This window comes from Hermetia illucens, chromosome 3 (genome assembly GCF_905115235.1).
Source record: "Hermetia illucens chromosome 3, iHerIll2.2.curated.20191125, whole genome shotgun sequence".
Lineage (NCBI taxonomy): Eukaryota > Metazoa > Arthropoda > Insecta > Diptera > Stratiomyidae > Hermetia > Hermetia illucens.
This window is the reverse complement of record NC_051851.1, coordinates 28,904,075-28,926,479: the sequence shown is the minus strand read 5'-3', so window position 1 is coordinate 28,926,479 and position 22,405 is coordinate 28,904,075. Positions and strand designations below refer to the sequence as shown.

Below are 22,405 nucleotides of genomic sequence, written 5' to 3'. Positions count from 1 at the left end.
GTGTCTGGAGTTCCTTATTAAAGCAGGCCTAGACCGGATACCGATTGTTGTGCCGTTGATGATGATGATGTCATTGTTATCATAGCAAGTATATTGAGAAAAATTTAACCATCGGGAAGTCGGGAATGAGAAGGAGTGGACATTCTAAAACACCATACATAGAAGCAACGTTACCCTACATCTTCAAAGGAAGGGTCGTTTTTAAGTGAACAATAGTTTTAAATTCAAAAGCTTACTTTCTTCACCACATCGCAGGAGTGAACTGTTATCCTGCAGGAAAGCGGGCATACTTTGAATGCATCGTGTGTGACGGTACAAAACAACTGTGAAGGAAAATTCACCATGCGCATGCTACCAACCCGAGGAAAATTCTTTTCATCTGGAAGTTTTCCCCCCATTTATGATACTGGAACAGACTTACGTACGTATGGGGGGTAAAAACAGATGGGGGTTGATAATCACGGAATTGTAAATGGCTGCCTGTTTTGACAACTGGTCGCGACTCCGTGCTCAACATTTCGTTCCACTATCGGGGTGCTGATTCCTTTCTAAAAAGGATAATTTTCTTAACGCGGAAAAGCATAGAAAAGTTCAAATTGATTCGGTTACTCATTGGAAAATGTTTTCCTATTGAATTACGGTCGAGGATATTCATTTGCGATGAAATTACGAAGATGAAGTGAACGAATCCGAAAATTGGGGCGCATACAATGAAGGAATCCGGAAAGTTGAAACGGAGAATGGAGTTCCCTCGAATGTCCTTTTTGCTTCAGTTGTTCGTCGTCGGGTAGTTCGGAATTATTGCGTATTGTAAATGTGCTAAGGGAGTTTTAGCGGAGTATACAGTTGGAAAGCGGTCGCGAAGGACATAAACGGTATTTGGTATCTCTAGCAGGTGGAGACGCACCCGATTTCGGAATTCTCCTGTCTCCACCCTTCAACCTTCGGTGAATATAAATTGCGATATTTAAACAAAAAGGAATATTTTCCTTCCGTGCAATGTTGCGTGTGCGAGTATGCGTGGCTCGGTGTTTCTGCAGTGTAACTGTATAAGAGCGGATATTGCATTTATTTCCGTTTTTGTGGATGCTTATAATCCTCGGGGAGCCGCGTGCTCGTGAGCCGCCTCTCAAGCTTGCAGCGGGATTAAGCCGTGAAGGAGGAAGGATAACGTGAAGTTTTGGTGTAGTGCAAATGGTCTGTTTGAATGGTTTAATGCATTTTTGAGTACCCTCCTCTGCAAAGGATATGCCCTTCTGTTTGTGTTTACTATGCTTCACGGTGTATGTGTATAATACAGAAAAGTGGTGCCAGTTCGTTCTAAATTTGCTGGAGTCCCGCGGAAAAGCACTTAATTGCTATTGAGTGCGTGCGCTTGGGAGCTAACAAACAAACTTATACCATCATGGCGGTAACTACGTCACTGGTTTCCGCTTGCAAGAGTCCTGCAGCTTCCCATATGATGACTTCTCGTACGTGATTGCATGCAGATGGATGCAGGACTGTGTGAATTCAGTGTAGGTGGCGCCTATAGGAATAACAGCGTAACCAACGAAGTGCAACAAAAAGAGCGTAGCCCAGCATAAAGGACGACCAGAGCAGGAAATGAAATGAAATCATTTTGCAAATATTGTTTATTGGAGCAAACGAAAAGACGACGACGAAAAGGACGTCGAACACGACGACGAGGATAACGAAAATAGCGGAAACTATCACAAGCACAATAATGGAATTCCTGTAGATGTGTGCGGCTTGTACTCGATTTTTTCTCAACATTCCTGTGTTATTGTTGGCCTTTTGTTTTTGTCATTGTTGCCACTATGACTGCCGTTAATGGAAAAGCGGAAATCAAAGCCGAGCGCTGAAAAGGATTTTGGTTTCACATAATCACCTGAAGCCTGGATTCGGATTTTCGTTTCTACTCCTCAGTCCTGGATACCATTTCCCTCGTCATCTGACTGTCACCGATTCGTCATCCATCTTGTCCCCCGCTATTCTGCTACTCGACGCCAATGGACTGCTCCTAGAAGCATCCAGCGTGGATGAAAACGACATCCTTGCATCATATGTTCGTCACCGAACTGATTCTCTGAGTAGAAGCAAAAGTGGAACGTCGTCCTTTGCATCACTGAAATTGTCAAATTCTTTGTTGCACTTGTTTGTTCGTTAATGCGTGGGATCATCGCATTAAGTAGGTACAAGAAGCAAAAGGACACGAAAAGGAACCATTTTCATGTTACTAACTCGCAGAATGTCGAGGATGATGCGAGAACGAACGAATGTGCGAGCCAGAGCAAGGAAATCGATGACCGAATTGCGGCGATGAACTTTGGAAAGAGCGCGGGAATTGCGAGGGAGGCTCAAGGAAATATGTCACGGAAATTGAAAGTAATGCTACTGAACGAACAACAGCAGTCAGGCATAGCACTCGGCTCGTGTTTATTCGAAACACTTATAATTTCCGCTTAGCGATTCTTGTTATTTTACACAAATGTGTCGACAGCAATGTAAGTGAGAGTTGAAAAGGACCAGCGTGTTTTCAAAAATAGAGAAGTCGATTTCAAAGGATCTTGTCGCCTGAAGGGTGGTAGATTCGATTAGTGTCTTTCCAGCAAACATCACAAGTTATGGATTATATATTTGGCTCCTTGTATCTTACTGAAATTAAACTGCAAACCGGTATATAATGTAGGTAGCATCTCATAGCAATCCTGATTCGAGCCCAAGTGGTGCAGCATTTTGGAATATTGCTTTTCACTGGGTGTCGTCAGCTCAGGTAGACATTTTCATTCATCATCGTTTGACAAGTTTTACATTTTTATGAGTTCTTGAAGGACATCCATTGGAGCATATATTTCGTCCCACGGCTTCAGGCTTACTTCTGGGTGAATGGCACGTGCGAGTTTTGGCTTTTCATTTTAGTCCAAATATAAGATACTGCAGAATATTTTGTTGGTTCCTTTGTGATGTGCAACACTTCCAGAGAGGCTCCATTTTGATAATCATCCTTTTTCATTGAAACTTTGCTTTAACTTCATTATCTTCACAACTGGAAGCCGTGGTGATTTACACTTTTCTAAAAGAAAGTCAGACAAGTGGCAAAAATTACGCTTAAAAATAAGATCAAATCGAATTATGATTCTGGCTCCCACAATCTCGATCTAAAGTGAAAGGAGATAAGAACACACAATTTATTTATGTCGTTTTTCCAAAATCGAAAGGAAAGTTTCCCCATGATTTATATATGCCCTTCAATCTCGATACTTTGAAGAGCTGTTTTGATAAGGGTACTATTTACAGAGTTTTCGAAATTCTTTGAAGCCATTTCTTCTTAACATCAACGGTTTCTACGGTTCATAGGAAAATGTAGTCTCAATTTTTTTTGGCAAGTAGAAAGAGTTGGGGAGGGGGTGGCAGGGCTATCTAATTTTTCTCTTTTTTCACCCACTTCAGTGTCGTTATATTACTTTGATGTGAGTGATCGAGTTAATGATCAGGCTCGGGATTCGTTGTATATACATATACACTTGTTATAGAGTTGTAATCCTTTTGCTCTATATGGTTATTTATAGTATGATTTTTTGTGGTAATCCTGTACTGGGTGAGGTTAAAACTTCTTTTTACCGGTGAAAGTTCCTTTTGCGATTACCTAAAATGCGGTTCATCATCCCTTCTCGAGACGCCCGCACTCTTCCTCTACTATTCTGAGCCAAGTGCAGCAATGCGATTGGTGCCCCTCCTTAATGTGTGACTTACCCACCGCTACTTCCGCCTTCCGAAGACATCCAGGAGGTCGCCAGGCCTATGCGACGACGAAGACTTGGAGCCTTCTAATAACAGTGGGGGTCACATTTCATGCACTACCCCCATATAGCAATAATGAAAGAAAATTAACGCAGAACAGTCTCAAATTGATATTGGGGTTGAGATAATTGTATTTTTAGATTTTAAGCAAGGCAGTAAAGGCAGATTTAGCGGTGCTAATCATCATCACCAACGGCACAACAACCGGTTTCCGGTCTAGGCCTGCCTTAATAGGGAACTCCATGTATCCCGGTTTTGCGCCGAGGTCCACCAATTCGATATCCCTAAAGCTGTCTGGCGTCCTGACCTATGTCATTGTTCCATCTTAGGCAGGGTCTGCCTCGTCTTCTTTTTCTACCATAGATATTGCCCTTATAGACTTTCCGGGTGGGATCATCCTCATCCATACGGATTAAGTGACCTGCCCACCGTAACCCATTGAGCTGTATTTTATCCACAACCTGACGGTAATTGTATCCCTTATAGATTTCGTCGTTATGTAGGCTACGGAATCGTCCATCCTCATGTAGGGGGCAAAAATTCTTCGGAGGATTCTTCTCTCGAACGTGGCCAAGAGTTCGCAATTTTTCTTGCTAAGAACCCAAGTCTCCGAGGAATACATAAGGACTGGCAAGATCATAGTCTTGTACAGTAAGAACTTTGACCCTATGGTGAGACGTTTCGAGCGAAACAGTTTTTGTAAGCTGAAATATGCTCTGTAGGCAGCCAACAACCGTGCGTGGATTTCATCGTCGTGGCTGTTATCGGTTGTGATTTTCGACCCTAGATAGGAGAAATTATTAACGGTCTCAAAGTTGTAGTCTCCTATCCTTATTCTTCTTGTTTGACCAGTGCGGTTTGATGTTGTTGGTTGGTTGGTTTTTGGTGCTGACGTTGCCACCATATATTATATTTTGTCTTGCCTTCATTAATGTGCAGCCCGAGATCTCGCGCCAGCTGCTCGATCTGCATGAAGGCAGTTTGTACGTCTCGGGTCGTTCTTTCCATGATGTCGATATCGTCAGCATAGGGTAGTTGGGTGAACTTAAAGAGGATCGTACCTCTTGCATTTACCTCAGCATTATGGATCACTTTCTCCGTGAAAAGATGGTGTAACTGATGTCCATATTCCAACAGTTTTATCATCGCTTGCCGTAGAGGGACAATCTGATCTGTTGCTGATTTGCCAAAGGGCCTATCGGCCAATGATGTTCTGGGTGTATGGGACTATCCCACATAGCGAGATAGCGGAGGATATCTTATAGATGGTACTCAGAAACGTGATACCTCTATGATTGCTGCACTGCTTTATACCCTCCTTTTTTATGCTTTCGAGTTCACAGATTTGTTGGTTCTCCCAGGCTTCCTTTTTCCGTCTGTGATGTCACTCTCCCCTCGACGGAGTTCGTAATAAGTCTGTGGGCATGCCCGTCGTTTAAGAATGCAACATCCGTTGCTAGCTTGCATTCATCGTCGAACCGATTTTTTCCGTAACAAGGGCCAAGTATGTTTGTGGCCGTATCAATGATATCATTCTTTAGGTGATTGTGAAGATCATTTGTTGATGCTTCATCTCCAGGATCTCTGTTGATTGCGGTTATTGCGGCATCCATTTCCCTTTTATAGGTGTTACGTAGGGCTGTGCTGTGGATGGCTTCAGTGTTAACTCTCATCTGATTGACAGAGGGGACTCTATGTGGTGTTGTTATTCGAGCTCGGAGCACCATGCCAACGAGTTAGTGATTCGAATCTATATTGGCCTCCTATATGTTTTGACATTCATCATTGTTAAGAGGTGACGGCATTCGAAAAACATGTGGTCAATTTGGTTGAGGGTAGTCCACTTTCCGCGCAAACCAGGTACTTCCAACAACCATTTCGTGTGACACTGCTAAATGAATAATCCGTAGTACGTTGTTATTGTTATCCTTATGTAAGCTCTGGGATCCAACGTACCCCCCGAATACGGCTTCCACACCTACTTGATTGTTATTGTTGGGCAAAGTATGACTTTGATATCCTACCTGGGACAGGCTTCGAGGGTTCGTACTACTGCCTCGTAGAAGGTATCCTTCACTAGACCAGAGTACCAGTTGGGACAATTGGTCTCGTTTTCAGGCGCGGGAGACTCGCCTTCATCCTTCCCCGTCTACAGCTTTTCATTAAGAAAGAACTCCCAGTCTTCATCCCGTGGAGGTGGAGATAGGGTTTGGTAGTAGAGTTGTTGGTGTTGGTTCAGCGGGTGTTTCCCGGAAACAGCTCCCTTATATACTGCTGTTTGCGAAGTGGTTAATCTGATTGTTCGTGTGGTGTCGGTCAGTTGAAACTCAACTGACTTTATGGCAGGCTCGATGCTCGAACAATGTGCTACCAATGACAAAGCGGCGGAAGTTGCAGAAATCCACGAATCTCCCACCATTACTATTGCGATCACCAAGATCATGCTTCCTCATCACTTGTACTAACAAGGTATTGTCAGAGGCCACCATCTCAGATAATCTATCACGACCACAATGTCGCCTTTAGGAAGCCTCTCTGGAACTGCGTTTAATTGCTCGAAGAAAGCATCCTTCTCCACTATATCGAAAGTCTCCGTTAGTGCATAACACTGTATGATTGTGATGCTCTTAACTTGGACCGAAATCTTGCAGTCAGAATCATGTCACTTTGCAGTAGATGTCAGAAACAACCCGACACTACATTCGCATCTGTTATCACTTGCCATTCCAGAGTATAAAATCGCATTGCCGCAAAAGGGAGAGGAGTACTCTCCACAGTCCCACCATCTTACTTCGATTAGGCTCCCAATATCCAGTTTATATCGCTGGAATTCTCTCTAAATTTGGAGGAAGCGAGCATTGTCAGGGCCGTCGTTACCGTTGTTGAGGAGGGTGCGCACATTCCAGAAACAGCAATAAAGTTTCAAAACTTGCAGGTTGCTAGCCCACAAATTTCTATCCCTTTAGTCGCCTCTTACGACGAGTAGAAAAATTTTTGAGTGTATTTCTAAGCCCTAATTCACCGAGCCATTATGACATCCACAAATGATTTTTATTACCTCCTTTTGTTCCAGGTAGACTCATTCTCCTTTTGTCAATTTTGGTCTGTACATTTGGATGATTCAATAAAATACCCCGCCTCGCTCAAGGTCGTCCTGAAAGTGCAGCGTATTCTGCAATTCTCACCTATTAGGACTACTCTGCAGCTGTATTTTAGGCCTCTGATAATGGTCATTATCATCATTATTATGAATATTAATACGTATACGATTGGTGATCTAGCCCTCCGGCTTTTGTTCCGGTAAGTTAACGTCAACTATCTCAAACCACGATTTTATGGGGCTGTGATCCCATTAGTGTAGAGTAGCTTTTAGTTAATGTGCTCTTAATCCTTTCCCATTTGCATGGATTAAAAACATTTTTCACACCCAAAGTCACCATGGCCTAGCATTTGTCGGCTTTATAATGAGATTGGTGATAACGAAATTGTCACTATCATAGGCCATCCTCAGACCTGACGAGAAAGGTTTCGAAAGTGAGGGATTTTCCTCGGGCCTGGAAAACAAATTTCGATGAAGGAAAAGGGATAATAAGTGGGCCCGTTTTGCGTACTTTGTATTCCATGATAAAGGAAAGTCTGTTATAGATGAACCACAGGTTTATGATGTACATCATGCGGAAGGATGATGAAGCTCACGGTTGCTTATCGGGCTTTGGTAGGTAAATTAATCTCTGCCTTTTTCAGTGACGAAAACCCATTTACATATGCATGCCCCGAACATGCAGATAGGCCTGCTTCTAATAACAAACTTATGGAACTGGAGGAGGGTATGACACTTTGGATATAGGCATGTTGACCTATAGAGTGGCTTTGCTAGTAAAAATTTACGTTTTGAGAACCACTTAATCAAGATGTTTCCTTTTTCGGCTTAAGTGTCTTTTTGCGGCCAGAGAGTCTTGCTTTTGCTTTCAGGAGGGGTTCACTTTCTCCTTCGAATACCATTTTTGGTATCCGAGTATCGTTCATATATTGCGTATGGCCACCCCAAGATTGTGTCAGTATCGATGATTTTCTGAAACTAGTTTAAAAAGGAGAACTAGAGGGTGCACATCAAAAGTGAAAATAATGCTGGTAATCTTCTTTAACGTGTTTTTAAGGAGTTTCTGCGTCCAGCAAAGAACTGTCAATACTACGTGGATGGTCACGAAAGATTGAGAATTGGGTGGTCTACCATAATAATGCTTCCAGGCACATTGCTTTGGACATCCACGAGTCCTAGAAGCGTAGTCTTCTTTTGTTTTCGAAGTTCAAGAGCGCCATGACATTGTTACGATTCAGCTGATGTGGTGACTACTCGAGGGTCTTCTCAAAGCATGCCGGTCCGAATAAATCGTTGACTTTTTCTGTATTAATGGACATGTCATGGTTACAGGTCAGTTCGATATCTGTGATAAGATATATATTTCATTTTTCAGTTGCGAAAATGTTCACTTTGGTTGGATCGTTTGGACGTTGTCGTGAGTGCGCCTGCTGTACGCCCACATACCAACCCATCCCAGTATATGACTATTGACAGATGGCATATTACCTACCATGAAGACTTCTCGTTGCCCGAAATATGAGCGACAATGCTGTTATAGGTGTGGCCATTTCTTTATAGGCTCGATTTAAGTTCCACAAGCTTCAGCCATAAATGCCATCCGATATTAACTGCGAATTCCTCCGTAATGCTTTTTTGTAACAAGACCTTGAAATACCATTTTATATTATGTTTTCTATAGTAGAGGACGGGAGGCAGAGCCCTGCCGAACATTTGCCGGTATATACTTATAATATTCCTCAGGATAGAGCTGGTCGTTTCTGCCTCGATGGGCGCATTAATAATTAAAAACGAAGTGCCTCGGGAAATCTGGGCATTCACCACGGACTATGCCACATCCAAGCTGAACATCAGGAGAAACATTGCTGTGGACTTTCCAACTAGAGCAGAGTGGACTGGCCGCTTGTTGTAAGGCTATGGCACAGTATTCTTCACCGACGGATCAAGGATGGTCTGTGGAATCGGTGCGGGGGTTTTCTCGAATACATACCGTGTCTCCTAGGTCTCGCAGTGTATTTCAAGGGGAAATACTGGCGATACTGGAAGCCTATCGATAGTTGGGACGTGATCCGAGCCCGTAATATAGCCATTCTGATCGACAGCCAAGCTGCTACTAAGGCCTTGTACTCAGCGATGGCATCCGCCAGGCTGGTGGGGCAATACAGAAACGCGCTGAACCGTCTGGGTAGCACGCTCAAGGTCACCCTCGTCTGGGCTCCCAGTCATAGGAGCATAGAGGGGAATGAGCGGGCTGAGCCAGCCAGGGGCATCCAAACTTTATGTGTGGTTACTGGCGGGACTTTATCGGTAGCTACTCTTACAGCCAGAACGATAATTTGTTTTTTGTACAAGTATTCGAAGTTTTGGCAGGAATGGCCCATAGCAGCTTGTAGTTCGCTGTTGCATGTGCTCGATTTCATCAAGTCTAGTTGGTAGGGCAACTCGATTATTTTTCACTATCACTCGGTATTGATTGACAACGTTCTGCTCCGGAACATGACTTAGTTCCGGGAAGCGGGCTATGAACGCATCATGGAGTCGGTGTCAGTACCCTGATGGATTCCGTTCCAAATGCGTGACACGATAAATTCGTTGAGTTGGTTCGTCCAAACCGTACGACGCCTAGGTCTCCCGTCCCTGGTGGTTGACGGCATAACCGCCAAAACAGCCAAGGGCGAGGAGCCGCTCTGGTGTTGTTGAGCGACCTTTAACCGTGTTGGGTACTGTTTTCGTGTCCTTGGGGTCCCATTTAAAGAATTTAAAAAAAGTCCCCAATTTTATTCCCACGAGTAATGGGGAACCAGTCAGCCCTGCAACAGAGCCCCAATGTTGCAATGCCCCATGGTTACCTCCAATAGTAGGTAGTGTAACTTCACTGGAATGCGTCCGATAGGTGCGTCGATTCCTTCATCTGGGATTACGGATTTGTTAAGAAGATTTACTCCCCCAGAAAGGGAAGAATAGGTTAGGGAGGGCGAACACAAATGGAAACCTTCTGCTCGTCCGCGGCTACTTATTACAAGATTAACTTGCGATATTCGTAGCTGATCCAGTGGGTCATGTCATTATCCGCAACCCATGATACGCGCCTGCTCGCATGCAGCCCTGCGTTTGCCATTCAGGTCGGGACCAACCTGGTACGCCAGGATTTCTTTTTTCTCTTTTTGGTTGTGATCACGGTTCGAGGTAAATGTGTGTTTTACTGGAGAATGTTATAGTTTTGTGTGCTCTATCAAGTCTTTCAGGTATTGTGTCCATTTTCTTTTTACGGTTTTGGGTAAAACAAAACCCTTTCAAAATCGGTTTATTGCCTGTCTGTCTGTTTGTCCATCTGTCTGCCTGTCTGTCACACGGATTTTTCTCGCAGACGGTTATAGCGATTGACCTCAAATTTAGGGGATATGTGGGAATTGTGAACGCTCGCGTATGCAGTGAGTCACATGCTCTTAATTCGAATTTAAGCCCCCCCCCCCCCCTACATGCAAAAGGGGGTGTACATTTTTTCACTTAATACAGTCACCTAGGGTAGAAAATGAAAGGATTCGATTAGTACTTTCCGAATTTGGTCTTAGATTTGAGATTTGTTGGGAAAGTGGGGAATGCGGGGGCCGAAGGTGATCATTTCTTTAACCGACTCATTCTCAGATAGTACCCAACTGATAAATCTGAAAAAAATCAGGAGGCTGCCATTATATGCTGCCTAGGCTCCCTTCATACCGATATCCGTTGAAATAAAGTTAATAATAGTATATGACTAGAATTTTTAGTAATTGGCTGCAAAACCCCCTCTTAAGTTCATCTTAGCACCATGAAATAGGAGCAATGTAGGCTATAATATAGAACATGATCCAAACCTTTCATACCTGAAACGTCCAGTTTCCGGTTTCCCGACTTGTTTCTTATTACATACAAAAGAGGTGAATGCGGATTTCCCATTGGTGTTTCGTAGATTGCTTTATAAAGTTTATTTCTGGATCCTTCATTCATGCTGTTGTCAGTTTCTTGCAAAGGTGGATGCTTTGCCTCCACTCACGGGTTTCCAGGCAAGTGTTGAGCCATTGGTCAAACAAGTTTAGTGTCTCCTTTACCCGTCAGTTGCGCTGTGCTTCTATATCGAATGAGACCATTGCTTCGTCATCTCACATTCCTCCAACGTTCAATTTTTTGATGAACTCTTCGGTGTTCTTTGCGGATCTCTTTTATATTTTTAAACCAAGCTCAAGTCATTCAGGAGGCATTTCCGAATCTTTCGCGTAGGCGATTTCCCTAAATTCATTACCTTCTAGATGGATTTTGGAAGGCATTCTGGGCAGATTTTTCTTAATAATCCACCAAAATTCATTGAGGACCTTTTAAATTTATTTTATGGAATTCCAGGAAGCGTCCTTCCTTATTTCAAAGAGACTGCATTCCTTAATAATTATGACCAACTTCAATTAATAATCACAAAGAGATAGTACATTTATATTTTCTCAGCTAAAAGAAAGCACTGAAGAAGGGTTTAAATGATCCCTGAAGTACTGCACTTGTTTGAATAAACCACTGGGTAATAGCACAATAGATAAGAAATTCAATGAACGAAATTTTCTTCATATAAAATATAAGTTCAAACCCCTTTCCCTAAGAACTTCTGAGGGACGAGTCTGATTTTCAGTGAATGAATGATTTCCAATTATTGGTTAAAATGAAATTATCTTAAGCAAGTTTCGCTCTCTACCCTTAAAATAAAAATTATTCAAGGGAATTAGCTGAATAGAGATATTCCTGGAAGTCGCTTGGTCTGAAACTAGTTTGACGCCTTGGAAAACTCGAATGAATGATGCTACATATTTCAAATTGGCGCACATAGGAGTATTTCACTCCAGGACTCAATCTTTTACTGTAATATTTTATATTAAGTCAGCGTTTCCTGACAGCATACTTGTATCTAATAAATGGTCCTTCACATCTCAAAATAGCTTTTTCAATATGAAATTCCCTAGCCTTTGGAAGAAATTCCATGCACAGGCATCCCTAGGATATTTGTACCCTTTCATTGCCCAGTCTGTCGATGCACAAGCTCCTCAGGAATGTCTTTATTTCCGGCACATGTCTCCCCTTCTCTTAAAAACCAGCACATGTACTACTTTGAATATTATATTGAAGAAATTCAATTCCTTCCCTGTTCAATGACCGAACTTGAACTATCTAAAAAAATTTACTGGTATTTCATAGAGAGCAGGAGGTCTGAAGTAACAATATCATAGGAGCAGGTGGAAACAGCGTCATCATCTACGATATTTCTTCTTCCAGGAAGTACAATCGAATGACAGAAAGTTATTAAAGTGTCATTTCAAGGAAGAGTTGGCACATGCTTCAGTTGCTGTTCGCAGAATAATGTACCTGGTCCCCATACACAGGTTTGAACAAATATCCATGAATATATGTATCTTTGACGTATACAAAATATGCAAACACCATTGGTAACGGAACAACAACACAAGCTCATAAGATGGAAACCTAGAGAAAGTTTTTTGAAACGGATAAAATTTTCAATTTATTTTGTGTATGAAAAGTTTCACGTAACGTAGTTGCGAAAAGTGGAAGATGTACGTTAAAGTTATATTTAGGGTTTCAATATTGACATTATGATATGTACCACGATAAATTTTGCAAAAATGAGAGTCTGCAAAAGTTATAGGAATTTTTGTTAGGAACACTTTGCTCATGTGTTTGGTATCACAATGGTTTATTAAAATGGAGAAACTTGCTTCTTCTCTGGTAAATAATATTGCTTCCTATTCCTCAGGGAATAGACGTTTTAGACTTCACATTCGCATTTTTTCTTCACCCCGGAACCGTCGCAGAGCATTACTTTGCGAGGAGGACTGCGCTTTAAGTTTCCTTATTACGCAGCACTTTTCATCTGACTTCAGTACTTTCCGTTTTGTGGGCTTAGGCTGAGATTTAGATAGTCGTCCATGCTTCTCCTCTCTGAGCAAAATTTGAAGACAGTAGAACGTGAAGTGCTCTGCCTACTCAGGGAACACACCACATTCACGACAAAAGAGAGAAATATCTAATTTGAATTGGTACAGATACTTTCGTCACCGAATCCGCTGTTCAATAAGGGGAACAAATGTGAATCATGTTGCACTTTCTCTGTGACTGCCGCAATGCTTCTCTTCGGTATTCTGTATCTTTTTCAGGTAGTTTAATTTTTTTCTCATACAGACAGCGCGGGACTCTTCTGAAATTTCCCTGAAGGTTTCGGATATCTTTTTTGAATGCGTTTACGCACAGAGTGTTTGACTCCCGCAACAGTACGCTGTCGGACTACCAACTAAACATCTACCTGACGTCAGAGAACTAGCCTAGAATCGTTCGACGCATTACTTCTGGCTAGCCCTTCTGTTCTCCTGGCTTTGAGAGCCTTCAGATTAGGGAATCCTTTTCACCAACGGGAGGGGAAGGGAGGAAGAGAGTTGTTAGTTCAGGGAATCCCTTGCAATCCGGTCGAGTTCAATCTTCTTCACAATAATCTGCCTCTTGGCTCATTTTGCCAAAAGAGTTGCCAGACGGTAAGGGTGCGTTGATGTTCATCACGGGCAACCCCCTCTCTTAAGTTTTCGCCTTGGGGACTGTAGATAGTTTAACGCTCCTTTGCAACGAGGGCAATGGGGATCACTTCGGCGATCGCCATCATGGCCGGGTCTGAGACAGTGCGATAAGCAGAGGCCACTCGCAAAGCTTACCATCTCTGCACTTTCGCAAGGTGCTTATGAGAAATCTTCTTGTCTTGTCTTGTCCGCGCCATACAGCAGAACCGATTGCGTTGGTCCCATAAAAATGCGTCTCCTAGTAGATATAGGGCCCCCAACATTCGCCATTAGCTGATTCAAGGCCGAGACTTCAGCTGCAGCCCTGTCCGCTACTGCTTTGATTTGCTCGGAGAAGTTCATTTTCGAGTTGAGCATTAAACCAAGCTATTTAACCGCTGGTTTTGACTCTATAGTCAACCCGCCGATCGATTTGGGACGCAGGGTCAAGGGTTGTCAAGATGACTACTTCGGTTTTTTCCAGCGCAATTCTAAAAGCATGAGCAGTTATCCGCTTACCCGTCTCATTAATAAGTCAAGCCTTCTTTGCGCCTATTCTACTGTGCGTCCGGCAACAAATGAATCAACGTGGCCTGTATAACCGACCAGGTGCGACTCTTCGGGCATATCGAGTCTCACTATCGTTCCAGAGATCCGGCCCTAAGATGGATCCATCCCGACGTGATTTCCATCCTCCACTGGCTCCCTAGCGTGTTATACAGCAGGGAGCGGTCTTTCAGATAATCCCTCAATATTCGCAAGAGACAGCTTGGCACGTGGAATGAGTTTTCTAACGTGGCTTTCTGTTTATCTGTCTATATATATCTGTCCATCTTACCGAATTGAAGGCATTTATGACATCAAGCTTTATGAGCAGCACTATCCGTCGAAATCGGGGGCTGTGTGCCTGGGCTTAATGAACCGCATCCAAGACCTCCATAATAGCATCCACTGAGGATCTCTGGGTTCGGAACCCGAACTCCCTTGGGGATAAGTTCCCAGTAGCGTCGATCACTTCAGACTCCTGATGAACTTTTCAAACACTTTCCCGGCCGTGCTAAGCATACAGAGCGCTTGGTATCCAGACGGCAGCTGCGGGCCTCCCGGTTTCTTTGAACTCTCTCACTTTGTGAAACTTGGACGCTTTTCGCGCTATTGCCATCAATCCGTACAGGATGTCTGGGGGATAATGTCCGTAAAATGCGGTCCATCTGATCAAGTAGTATGCAAGGCTTCCGGAAAGCTCCATTGACAAGCTTATAGCCAAGCCCTCACGGGTCGTCATCGACCTCGTTGACCAGGTTCTGCCAGCCGCCAGGTTTGCTTTTATTTATCGTGCCTCTGTTTTTATGGCGTAGGCTTCCTAGTTGACGTGTAAACGTTGCGCGAAAAGGCGGAGCTTATGACACTCTCTCCGTAGGTCGGCAATTTCTACCGTCCAACAGCACATAGTAGGCTTGTCACGGGAGGGGCGCCTCCGGGGGTTCATCACTGAGTTTATGACAGTGTCAGGTGCAACACTACCACCCCCTGAAGTGCCTTCCGGTGCGGCTTTGCCTTCCCGATGTTTACTCACGCGACATTCCACAGGTAGGGGGAGCGCCTGGTTGTTGCACGCCGGCATGTAGCGTCAACCACTTCGAACGCGATGTACTGGTGGTCACTTGCCGAGTAGCCTGCTAGGACTCTCCACCCGTCCACCGATGTTGCCAGAGATTCCGACGCAAAAGTGATGTCAGGGATTCTTTTTTCACAGCCTGGACGCCGAAACGTTGGCCTGGAACTCATTCCATATCTGGTAAACACTAAAAACGTTGTCCCTAAACACCGAATCCATTCCTTCGGCCTTGGCCAAGGACACGAAGTCGATCGTCGTCACGAACCCGTACCCGATAAGTCAAGATGCCATGAAGCCGGATCCCTGTTCCGGTATTGCTCGCTGTTTAGCACTTGATCACCCTTTACCTCCGTGAATGTTAATTTGTCAAATGCGGATCATGTCTTTCGTGTCCTAGCCCTTTCCAGTTCCGTCCTAAAGATTGGAGACTGTCCCAAGCCCGCAGTGTGTGTGTCATTCTCACTAAACGCACCACGATCCCTGCAGAGAACGCAACTTTCGGTTTGTAGCCTTCTTGTCTTTGGGCAAAAGTCTCTGGCGACGTAGTAGCAGCTGTTTCCTTTTATCCCTCTTCGCCTTTTTTTTTGGGCCCTGGAAACTATTTGATAAAGTCTCCATCAGGTACTTCTTTCCGCTTTTTCCCCAGTTCGCTTTGCAGTGGGCTATCTGCGGTCCGCTTGGCGCTAGCAGTGTTCTCAGCGGGAAGTGAGGCTCCACGGTGCAGTTTCCACATTCGCATATAGAAGGAGACGCAGTCCAGTAGTTCCTCTAGTTCCATCAACCTGTTTTTGACGCCTCTTAAGGAACGTTGCCGACAGCATTTGGTTCACCACTGCCGCGCATTTCCTGATGAGCTTTTCCTTTTCGGCTCTTGCTAGGACGGGCGACTAAACTTCTACTCGGTTCGTGTTCGAATCCACCTGCTCAGCACTAGCGATTCTGACTGGGCTTTTTTCGGAACAGGGACACTACAGGGTATTGGAGTTTCTGTTCCCGCACTTGGTAAGACTTCTTCTTTATTTGGGTTTCCTGGTGTCACATCGGGCACTTCAGCCTTCGCTGCCTGTTTCACTGATTGTTGCGGTGAACAACGCCCTTTTATATTGCGCCCAAATGCATTCAGCTCCTCCTCCATTCCTGCTATTTCGTCGATTTTTTTGTGGCATATCGACCTAGTGGCACCTATTACCGTGTTCCAGATTCATTCCATATATCCATACTTCTGTCCTATCTTTTACATCTAGTTTCTTAGATGGCTGTATCTCTCTGAGTTGTCTCCACTCTGGATTTTCAAGGATTCCACCCTGTAGCCCCGGGGGAACCGGCCATCATAGATTTTAAAGTTGATATTACTGTGCCCCAGATGCTTCCATGTAATTTAGTTGAAGCTGGAAGCGTCGCTGTTATAAGTCCTAAGGGTGCAAAATTTCCAAGGTCGGGGTTTTTTTACTTTTCATGTTCCTAGATGCTTGACCCATTTGATGGCTGAAGACCTTTTCCAAAGATAGGTGAGAGCCTGAACTTGTCTAGTTTTCTCTTTCTGGTGTTGGCTAGGGGATTGGTTTTGTTCGGTTCGGTCTGTGGTCTCATTATTTAAGTGTGTTTAAGCTCGTGTTTGTCAACCAACTTCTTTAAAGTACTGAAAAGGAAGGACGTCGGACTAATTAGCCAACCAGTTCGCACTGGTCTTCGAAGATAGTTATGGTTATGGTTGGGTAGGTTGGAGGGTAGGCAGGTAGGTATCAGTGGCCGCTCCGAGGAGCCCAATTAGCGCTTTGGTGGGCTTTTTTGATGCCACAAACTCCTAAGACCGTAACTGTTGTTATGGGAGCAGGGAGGTAGAGTCCAGCCGGCTCGGATCTTCAGAGCCAGCCTGTAGCATTCCCGAAAGAAAGCAGCTCTCCTACCCTGCAGCTCGGTAGGTTGGAACTTCGTCTTACCTCGAGCTGTGCATGAAATTCTGGATGTTCGGCTGTCTCTGCACCTGAAGGTAAAAAATAGTAAAGTGAGGGGTTAGGTGAATATTCTATGCTTAACAAAAAGAAAACAAAAATGAGCAGAAGTTCTATACGCCTTGGATATAGAAAGACTTCTCCTCTTCTTCCTTATCCTTTAAAGTTTTTTCATAACTTTGTTAGTTGATCGCTGTGGGAGGCGCAGGTCAGTACTTTCAACTTACGGTTTGATGGGGCTGGCAGGCATTTTTCTCCTTTGCTATTTTTGATCTTTCATGGTGGAGTTAGGCCCCTTGGAATGGAATTCACTGAAATCGCTTTCTTTTGCTATTTAGAAAGCATTGAATTATTTCGTAAATGTAATCAATGTCTGTCTGTCATCTTTCCCGTTCCATTGTTGAGTTTTACCAAGGTATATTTTCATTCAAGGGAAGAATGTCGCTCTTGTGTCAGTTGAAAAATGCGTTTATAGTACCGCCAAGGATTTCCGGTTTATGCTTTTAATACGAACTTCGTATGCAAATCGATAAAAGAAATTTCCATTTTCGGCAAAAATTATTTTTAACTATATATACAACATTTCGGGAATCACTTGCTCCCTTCAAGATGACAAAAAGTCCTTAAAAATGTTGTTATAAATGGTCTTCTTTTCTTCTAGTTTTGTCCCATTCTCTTTCGTGAGACCACTTATTTTTTCGTTTAACCTCTGCAAGGAGTAGAATGTAGAATGTAGACTAGTATTCCAACATAATCCTATAAAGAATGTTGCCTATTGTTAAGGTCGCTCGTCTTTTGCGAAAGGCCCACTTCTGTGTATGTAGCATTTATCCACATTTCGAGGAATAATAATAATAATAAGTGATGTTCGGCTTCTAAGCTTCTAAACTGTTTCTGTAACATTAACTCATACTCCTCAATTGGGGTACTCCGGGAAGCACAGCTAAATTTCAGCCTCAAAGGTTTTATCTGTAGCCCAGACCTAGTTATCCTCTAGGCATCTACGATAGCTCGTCTGTAGGGTTGTAGAGAAGAGAGATCGAATCCGGCCGGAAAATATGCGACCTCTTACAGAATCGTATATTTGATCTAATTTTGTTGAAATCTCTTTATTTCGGACTTCCAAGAGAACTCTTGGGGTTGTATCCCCTCCCTTCTCCCCTTCCTCCTATTTTATGAAGAGTATTTTAATTCCTGTCATCAAGGTCATCTTTGGCCGTGGACTTATCTGGATCTCTACACTCGAGTACTGCCTCATGGGTATAGCACATCGTAGTTGCCTCCTCTCCTAAAATATCTCCACCTCGGCTTTAGGAGTGCAATGTATGATTAAGTCGAGTTAGTAGGTTAGATTATGCCCTTTTGTACCTTCCTTATTTTAATGATAGCAACCCCTATATATCGTGATTGGAAATCGAGTTTAATTTTCCCTAGAATATTCGCATAGGAAAGTGTACCTTTTTTGTAAACGTGTGTAGCATCTCATGGGTGTTTTATCTGCCGCCTCTTGTGCACCATATTTTAGGAGTCGATTGTTTCGCGTCACTTTTCTCCGAAGGGGAAGTTCCATTTTTCCCCATCGGATGTAAATATTAAGCTCGTTCGGGTAGGCTGCTCTTTTTAGTACCCCATGGTGTTCATTTATTTAATGGCTTTCAACAGTAATTGCGCGAGTCCTGTAAAGGTAGCCTACTCCCAATTAGCTTTCGACAGGATCCTTAAAGAGCCCGTATCGTGTCTTTAATGTAGCTGATTATATTGTGTTTCGGGTCAGCAAATTCACAGAGCCCGTTTAGCATGAATTTTTCTTATTTTTATCATTAGAGGACTGGTTTCGTCATCATTCCCACTACCGAGGCTCTGTGGTTGTGGAATATAGACGAGCGGAAGCCGCCGATCATTTCCAGACGTGGCCGGCCCTGGGTTCTAGGTCTCTGCGTCAAAAGTCTCTTACTCTTCTTTTCTTCTATGCTGGTTTTGAATTCTGAGTGTTCTTTCTATTGGCATTTTTGCATAAATACGCACTCCTTTATATATCTGTATGATTATATAATCTGCCGAGTATTTCTTCATCCGCAAGAAAGGACGCAACCTATGAAAGAATTTGAAAGTCTTCGCAGGGCTATCTTTCCGCTAATCTGTCTGTCGGTCGCACCTGCACCGCACAAGTGGTCACATCTACTGGTATGAAGGTTAGAAGCATGTATGTGGGGAATGACATTGTTGTAAGTTGAGTTTGGGAGTTGAAGGGAGGGTTTTTTCTTTGAATGTGGTTATATGAGGTAACGAAGGAAACATTTGAATTGGTACCTTCCGAGGTAGGGTTTAGTTTTAATATCAGTAGCTAAGGGAGTGGAGGAAGGATTGGAAACGGTCATATAAATCAGTCATTCTCTCAGTAACCCACCCGGGAAATTTGCAAAAGAAAATGGTGATGTCTGTATATATATATATCGGCCTCAAAGTACCCTCTATCATGGTGTTTGTTCAAATACAGTTAATAATAATTGTAAATTTGCTGGAAATCCCATTTAGAATTCTAAGTAAACTTTTGGAATAACATATTCCGTGTAATATTGGAAAGTTTGGTGGAAAGTCAACCATAATTAATATAGTGTAATCGCAAAAATTGTCAATATGACACTAAAACCATTAGTTAGATATATTGTTTTGTGTAAATTAAACCATCGTGCTCTCAAATAAAAAATTTTGTTCTTCCTATTCTCGTTCTTAGATTTGTAGGTTGTATTTTTGATAGCCGACCCAGCGTCATAGTTCATTATGGTCCTGAGTCCTTCGAAACCTTTATTCACAGCCGTTTGACTAGATATGGTTATTGCTAATTTGATTTGAAAGTAACATTTTGAGTAAAAGATAAATAAGGTGCAGTACTGAAAACTCCTTTGAAATCGACAATTCTCTAATACTATATACATATATACCCATGATTTTAGTGGAGTGTTGTATCTAATGATAGTATCTAACATTTTTCAGTACGAACTTCAAAGAATTCAAATAAATGACACTGAAATTTATAAATATAGTAAATAAGTGCTTTTTGTGTGTGAAAATGTGAAAATTGAAAATGAAAATGTGAGAACTTGTCTATGAAATGGTAAAAGAATTCGCTGTAAATATAAATCGCCTCTAGAACTAATCGAGCATGATCCGAGAGATAGAGCAAGGCGGCAGCAAAGTGAATAAAGTTTATAGTGGTTTTTCCAGCTAGTCTTACAGGGCGGTCTCATTTCAGATTAAATGGTAAAATTTAAATAATATTCGGAATAAAATAGAGTATTTTTAAAATAATAAATGGTAATAATTGTAACATAGCTAATAAAATCAATTAATATTACGCGGTTTGAAGTTATGTTCGCATAATGGATCCGAATAAAAGCTCTTCTTCAAGTAGTAGTGCACAATCACAACAACAACATCATCAACAACAACAGCAACAGCAGCAAGCCCATTTGCAGTCACAGTCCCAATCGCATAATCAATCGCAACAAATTATTGGCAACGAAATGGTACCGAAAAGCAAGTCACAGCTGAATAATAGCAACAATAGCAGCTCCAGCTCCACGGGCAATTATATCAATGTAGCACCCGTGCCAATTGGGGTGCAATACCATCGTCGAAAATTAACACCACAGGATTATCAGTAAGTTGATAAAAAATAACAGATATTTCGCGGGTTTCGCTTTGTTTTGATACTCATGAAACCATTTGCTGTGCAATCATTTCATTGGTGGTTGTTTGTTTGGTTGCGAAAAGCATTTCAGATGTCCTTTTGTTCATTAGGCTGAATTTTTAGAACGTGAAAAGGATCAACGAACCGCTTAATAGGCTTATTTTGGTAATGATTCAATGAGAGCTGACAATTGATGTTAGGTTTGATGGTTTTGCTAATTTAGAATGGACCGTTTTCATTGGTAATTGAATCGCTAATAAAATAATTAATTAGAGTTTATGCGCATATGGATAAAGTGGATGTGATGGATAATCATGATGATGTGATTCTACAGATCCTAACTACACTTCATATACATATGTCATAATCAGGTCCTCTGGTATTTGCAGATTTGTTGCGAAGCCTTGTGAAAAAAGTCATGTCAGGTTAGCGCTGCGGTGGACATATCCTTCTTGCAGTTGCAAAGTTAATACCCAAAATTATTCTCGCAGGGAACCAGGAACCATCTCCATCTTCGTCGACAGCCGAACAGAAACAGAGAACATAAGACCGCTTGGAAACACCTACGTCCGTCTTTAGGTTTTTTTGGAGTAACGAGGACTTAAAAGAGACCTCTGTAATGTCTTTATTCGACTAGCGTTGCGCGACCTTAAGCCCATTTTATTTACTAAGGGTATGTTTATACTTAAAAAATCGACCAAAGGATAACTGTCCCTTAGTCGGAATTCGCATCATTCATCCTCTGTGGAAATGAACTAGGGTCGAATATTTTTAAGATGATAGGTTGGGAGAGGTTTGCTTGAGGGTTGTCGCGCGATTTGCAGCGACGGCGGGATGAATCTCGGGAATCCAAAACGGGGATGGAGTCCAGAGAGATGTGATAGGAGCAACTACTGAAGCGATTGAAACGAAATACAAATTTCAAATGGCACATATTCCGTTTCCAAACAAGCAGGATTTCCTTTACACTAAATAGTTCGAGGGAACAATTGGTATATTTTCTCATTACCCTGTCGAATCTTTATAGAAGTAAAAGGATGTATCAGTTGATTGATGTAAAAAGCATATATCATATTTTGCTGATATCATTGTAATATAATAGTGAAGCTACGGGGTGCTAAACTTGAGAAAAAAAAAGAAATGATGCATATCAGCAAACGCACCCTTTCCTGAAATTGTCACTGGGCGAGGTGAATGAAATGTTGCGCATGTCGCAGAGCCGTGGACCCTACTCGGTCTCAAATTTAATAACTCATTTGCTGTCTTGCACTCACTTTCGAGTTTTACCTCTTGTGTATAGTCTTCTTGGAGAAAAGTCATATTGAAGGTTTTGGGTGAAACAAAACATTATTAAAATCAATTTGATGTCCGCCTGTCTTTTTTTTGTAAGGAGTTTGAAATTTTCAAAAGACTGGATAGTGTGAGACTTTTACCAATTAAAACCACCCCCGGATCCACCCCCCCGTCTTGTGAAACCACCATAAGGTATTCCATGACGGGGTGGAGTTAGCTCACTTCACGTTATCTCTCCTATCTTCTATGCGCGACATTCGTAACGACGCCTTCCTCCTCTTTTCCGTTTTTCGCAGTTTGCCTTGGATTGAGGCGACCATTGAGTTAATCGCATCCCAATGCTCCTGCGATGCTAACATTCTCCTCACC

At 42.7% G+C, this 22,405-nt stretch overlaps 1 protein-coding gene across 1 annotated transcript in view; it reads left to right on the top strand.

Annotated features, from left to right (window-relative positions):
• The first annotated feature begins 484 nt into the window (after nucleotides 1–484).
• Nucleotides 485–22,405, top strand: part of LOC119652434 (FERM domain-containing protein 8) — a 386,591-nt gene continuing 364,670 nt past the window's right edge. Inside the window, exons 1-2 of the mRNA XM_038056575.1 lie at nucleotides 485–2,507; nucleotides 20,047–20,713. Coding sequence (XP_037912503.1) covers nucleotides 20,433–20,713 — 281 coding nt within the window. The 5' untranslated portion in view covers nucleotides 485–2,507; nucleotides 20,047–20,432. The remainder of the gene's footprint in view (nucleotides 2,508–20,046; nucleotides 20,714–22,405) is intronic.